General features: G+C 32.7%; 1 protein-coding gene and 1 pseudogene across 1 annotated transcript; one reads left to right on the forward strand and one right to left on the reverse strand.

The window, feature by feature from the left end:
• The window catches only part of LOC134272926 (uncharacterized), a 24,615-nt pseudogene extending 22,448 nt beyond the window's left edge, over window positions 1-2,167 (reverse strand).
• On the forward strand, window positions 2,139-5,780 carry LOC134272928 (uncharacterized; the record flags this gene model as incomplete). The annotated part of the gene is made up of 5 exons (XM_062755104.1): window positions 2,139-2,329; window positions 2,904-3,164; window positions 3,882-3,982; window positions 4,323-4,419; window positions 5,673-5,780. Coding segments are annotated over exons 1-5 (663 nt in total), but the record flags the coding sequence as incomplete, so codon positions are not given.
• Between the last annotated feature and the right edge of the window lie 220 nt (window positions 5,781-6,000).

Genomic DNA, 6,000 nt, shown 5'->3' on the forward strand with positions numbered 1-6,000 from the left:
TTTACTCTACCGACTATTCTTTGACGTTATATCTGAAATAATGATAAAATAGAACCCCATACCGAATTACTAGGTATGGGTTCCAAGTTTGTTTGTTTTTGTTTTTTTTTTCGAGATGTGTGGAACATCAAGTGCCTGCATGTCTTATTTGTTTTTTCATTAGAATTTGATTTACCTTATCTTCCTTTTCTCTAAATGAATGAAAAGGAATGATTTTGAACATACAGGTATAAACGATATTTTGTACACATGTCATTTACATTACATGCTGATTTTCTTACTCATTTCGTTTATTTCCTTCTCTGCTTGATGTATACATGGATGTGTAGGAATAGTTTAAATTATACCATTTCTCTTACCTGTAAAATTTTGTATTTATTTTTATAACTTTGTTGCATATAATAAGTTAATATAACATGAAAATCGGAAATAATAATTATTTCATTGATGTTTAAAAAGTTTAACATTAAATATTTCAGATTCTGATTCAAAACAACTACGGTAACCCGTAAATCGCAAAGTTTTTACTGCATATGTGCTCCTGAGTCATTGTAAATTCTATAAATAAATATGAAACCAATAATATTTTTCTTAAAAAAAGAAAGAAAGAAAAAACATGATGTCCATGGTCTTCACACAGCAGTTCCTGAGTAAGATTTATCTCCTTTAATACTATATACTCTTGTATCAAACACTAAATGAATAAAATATATATTTAATTTTTTTTTGATTAATTTTTTGTCAAATATTAACCAAATACTTTTGCAAAGTAACATTTCAAATATTGTAATGAGAAATTAGAGAAACAACGCCGCAGGCGTTAGATTTTTCGTCAGGCATGCTCCACGCCGTGTGCAAACTTTAAAACGATTAAAAACCCAATTCTGTGCTTTTAACATTATTGTTGTTTCCTAAAACATTAACTACAGGGTCTAAAGAAGTAATATATCTAACAAAAACTCAATTAATTCCATTAATAACACGGCAGGCGTAATCTATACATTTTCTCGGCAGGCGTATTTTCCCCTGGCAGGCGTCGGCAGGCATATTTTAGTATTACCCACTTTTATGAGCTTGATTAGAAATTTTTCCTTGATCGTATCCACCGAGTTTATAGATTTATCCTTATATTTATACACCTGTAGTGTAGCTTTGACTTTTGGGGGCGCTTTGACCAAACCTCAAACGTTGTTTTTCCATTAAAAAATATGTCAGGGGGCGCTTTGACCAAAATCAGGGGACGCATTGACCAAAATTTGGGGGCGCACTTTGACCAAAATCAAGGGGTGATTTGATCAATATTTGGGGGCGCTTTGGAAACTTCGTTTTTCTATAAAAATATGTCAGGGGGCGCTTTGACCAAACCTCAAACGTTGTTTTTCGTTTAAAAAATATGTCAGGGGGCGCTTTGACCAAAATTTGGGGACGCATTGACCAATAGTTGGGGGCAATTTGGAAACTTCGTTTTCTATAAAAAATATGTCAGGGGGCACTTTGACCAAAATTAGGGGGCGCTTTGACCAATATATGGGGACGCTTTGGAAACTTCGTTTTTTCGATCAAAATATGTCAGAGGGCGCTTTGACCAAAATCAGGGGGCGCTTTGACCAATATTTGGGGGCGCTTTGGAAACTTCGTTTTTCTATAAAAATATGTCAGGGGGCGCTTTGACCAAAATCAGGGGGCGCATTGACCAAAATTAGGGGGCTGTTTTGTAGCATTATATTTCTATAAAATATGTCAGGGGGCGCTTTGACCAAAATTTGGGGACATTTTGACCAAAATCATGGTACGCTTTGACCAAAATCAGGGAACGCTTTGACCGGGACGGTTTTAATTGGGAACGCTTTGACTGGCTTTTCCCGTATCTATTGCTCTTTTATTGACTGAATAAAGCCTTATTTAGAATGAAAGTCCCTTCTTGGGTTTTGACATATATCAAATTAAAATATATGTTTAATTGAAATGATCTTTTAAAAAAAATCAAAATCCTTGAAGAACATTGTATTAATGTATGTAAGAACCTTTAAATTTTTTTTAAAATCAAAATGAAAATCGATTTTTTCTCATAACAGTTAGGATTCTTGATTTTAGTCAACGCAAAATTTCAAACACCTCACCGACGTCGATCAATTTGTTTACAATCTCGAGGAAGCCATTCACCCATGTGCAAAATGTCAACATGTCACAACTAAACCCCGGAAAGAAATAAAGAGTTCTGAAAGATGTTATTATGGAGGAGGAGGAGGTAGTTTTAGAGTTTGAAGCGATTCTTGGCAACGGATCCTTCGGCATTGTGTATCTGATCAAGGACAAGGAGAATCGAAGGGTAATAAGTTATCAGCGGGAATTCCGATTTTGAAGGTCTTAATATATTGACTTTTCGATTGACAATCTCCAGATGATGATCATATCATTGTCCTCTGAAATTGTTTTCTGTATATCGAATTTTGTAACATGTTCATTGTTTGCTACGTCACCTCATACCTGGGTTTGCAAGGGATTTCCCCCATTCTGTATAGTACCATGCTGACATTTACACATTTCCATGTTTCTATATATTTACTTCCCCAATGTCCCTTTATTTGTTTAAAACTAATAGAATATAAATAAATAAAGAAGCTTTAAATATCTAATTACTTTTTATGTAATTCGTTTCAATCTTCATGCAAACTTTGCTCAGATCGAAATCTGCAAAACCTTAATTATATTCAAATTCATACTTACAAAAAGCATGTTACATTGTTTGTCATGTTTGGAGCTTTTTAAAACACAATGAAGTTCTTCAATTTTATTCTCTTATTTAAAAAAAAAAAAAATTGGCATGCCTTAAGTGTGTAATGTACGTGATAAACATTGTATTGGGTACAAATTGAAAATATAACAATGTTCTTTCTTTGCAGTATGCTGTGAAAAGAATCAACTTTCAGGGTCAAGAGTCAGAGCGAACACAGGCCTTGAGAGAAGCAGAACTTCTGTCCAAGGTACGAAACGAATACATTCTCAACTACATCGAATCATTTGAAGATGACGAGTGTCTAAATATAGTAACAGAATACTGTGATGGGGGTGACCTTGAGGTGTATTTAAGGAACAGAAATGGGAAGAGTCTGCCTGAAGTTCGAATCTGTCACTGGATTTACCAGATAGCATCAGGACTACAGGTACACATCTTGTTATTGTATGTGTAGAAATTCATCTTTTACTTTAAATTAGAATGTGTTTACATATATAGTTCATTAAAGATATATGCATTTCATCTTTTTTAGAAGTTGAATCACAAGGTTAAATACATGTACAACCAGGAGATATATATACTCATTAGCTCTTAATTTCTATATGCCTCCATGCCACAGATAATTTTTTGTGATATAGTACTTGGTACTACTAGGGGTTATATATTAAGACAATTGAAGTTCATATGCAGTACATATATTGGCAGATTTTAAAATTTTCTTGAACACTTTCTTGCATCGTCTGACCTTGAGAACCTTATGCATGTACATGTATCCTGTCTATGAATTTAGTCTCAAGCTATAAAGATAGAGTATTGTTCTTACATACAGTTGCAAAAGTAAATCTTGTGAGTGAATGTACATGTTTCATTAACTTTTCCTTTACTTGCACATATATCTTCACTAGCACATGTGGTCATTTGCTTGGCACAGTGAGTCTCAGAATAAGGACTTGATCCTTACATTGTGTGGAGACACTGGTTCTTTGAATAATACCATATCAAATTATGTCCTCTGTCACAGTAGGTGCTGGCATTAAAAAGATCCTTCACTGCTCTAAGGCCTTAAGTGCACACATGTGAACGTGACTTATTATGTCTGTAGCCATTATAAGTTAATACTTTATGTCTTTTGTTTGTTTATCAGTACCTTCACGGACAGAAGATTCTCCACAGAGATCTGAAAGCCAAGAATATTTTCCTGATGAGTGACCTTTCTCTGAAGCTGGGAGACCTAGGCATCGCAAAGTAAGTAGTCCAGTATGTGGTTATTACTCAGAATGTATGTATATACACTGTCCATGAGCCTTGCATCAATCAAAATTTATTTTGTGATTTTGTTCATAATTGATGTAGAGATTGAAGATAGGTATTCTAAAGATTAATATTTATTAGAATTATTTAGCTTAATCTCATTAAATTACGTATTTCATTTATTTATTCAGGTTTTCTTGGTACAGTATGTAAATTTGTGGATAAAGATTTATAATGATCGACTTTATGTTGATGAGCAATTTACAAATTTACCTCCCAAAAAAGGTACAATTGTCTGTTACAGTGTTTCTAATGCATTGTTGGTTACATTTAGGTTACTTGAGCTGAATCAAAGTAAAGCGGAGAGTTTTGTCGGGACACCTGCTTACATGAGCCCAGAATTATTCAAACATTTACCCTATAACCACAAAGTAAGTACGAAGTAGCTTAGTAAGTAATGTGTATAACTTTTCATTACAGATACTAATATATGTATCAGACTTATGACAAATTTGAACCAGTGATTTCCATTATCGGAGGAGGTTCATGATTATAATTTTTTTTATCTTGTATAACCATAGCAATAGCATTGGCGGGGTTCAGAATCAATTATTGGTGGAGGGGGGATAGGGAACAGAAGGGTTTGTGCCTTATAAATCCTCTGTGCAAAGAAGGCTTGAGCATGTTAAGCAACAGAGTTATACCCACAGCATATAATATGTTACTGAGTTTTAAAAAGTTTATTTAAGGTAGGTCCGTACTTTCAGAATTTTCTGTCAAACTGATAATTTTTTAATTTGAATACCTTGAATAAGTCTTAAACTAATTAAAACACCCATAAAAGACATACCTTTGCAGGTTAATTTTCATATATGTCTCAGAGCACATACCTCTAAAAACTCAACAGCCAAAATTGAACATAAAGAAGTATGATATATATTTCATTTAGTTATCGCCAAATCACATCAAATTTATGTTAAAACTTATGAAGATCAAAAATATTCATTTGCCAAGAGAATATTTGAAATCTTTACTGCAAAACATTAACAAATTGATGTTGAATCTGTCCATGTCTTTCAGAAAAAAATCTCAAAATATCTTTATTTTTTATAATTCTCAAAATCCAAACTGTTTAGATGCCATTTTTTCTTTAAAACTATTAAGAATTATATCTATTGTTAACAAAAACACATACTTCATTATGGTTGACCAGAGAATTTTAACAAAACAGTCTTTTGAAGACGTATACCCCCAGTTTTGGAATATCATTTTGTTCTATTATAATTGCAAAATTTGTAAAAAGTAAAAATTAAATGGATGATACAGCCTCTCAATCAATAAAAGTAGATCTCAGGTTAGTTTGCTTATAAGAAAATTGAAAAGATTTAGGTCCATAAAAGCAATTAAGAATTTGTGTCTGCATGTGTGTGTACTAAATGACATATAGATCTTGTGGACAGAGTGCAAAGAGTTAATTTCCATAAATAATGTATATCAAATGCTAAATTGTATGCACAATAACACTATAATAAACAAATATATGCTTGCTAAATCATTTTTAATCACCCAAAAAGATTTTATATCAATAGACAAGTGAAAATCAGAATTTTATAATGATGTGTAAAATTAGAACTGGATCCGTAAAAGTGTGGGCCTTCCTTAATACCTGCTTTGAATTTTACAGTCTGATATATGGAGCTTTGGATGTTGTTGCTATGAAATGGTTGCCTTGCAAAAAGCCTTTGGAAATGACAGCTTGTTTGCTCTCTGTAAAAAGGTCTGCAGCAATGAGGTAAGATTTATTTTACCCAAAAGTTTCACTGTTTTGAAATTAAATTTAAGGTCTTAAAATTATAATGTATAGTTTCAATCGACAAGGATAATGTATTATGTTCATTATAGCTTTTATTAAGAATATCTGCAACCTTAGCTGTTTCAGATTTTAAATTACTAGAAGTAGTAGATAATGCAGTGAAAACATTACAATTTCAGAGGCCACCATTTCCGAGTCA

This window comes from Saccostrea cucullata, unplaced genomic scaffold, assembly GCF_032062105.1.
Source record: "Saccostrea cucullata isolate Sc308-1 unplaced genomic scaffold, CSIRO_AGI_Scuc_v1 ctg8222, whole genome shotgun sequence".
NCBI lineage: Eukaryota > Metazoa > Mollusca > Bivalvia > Ostreida > Ostreidae > Saccostrea > Saccostrea cuccullata.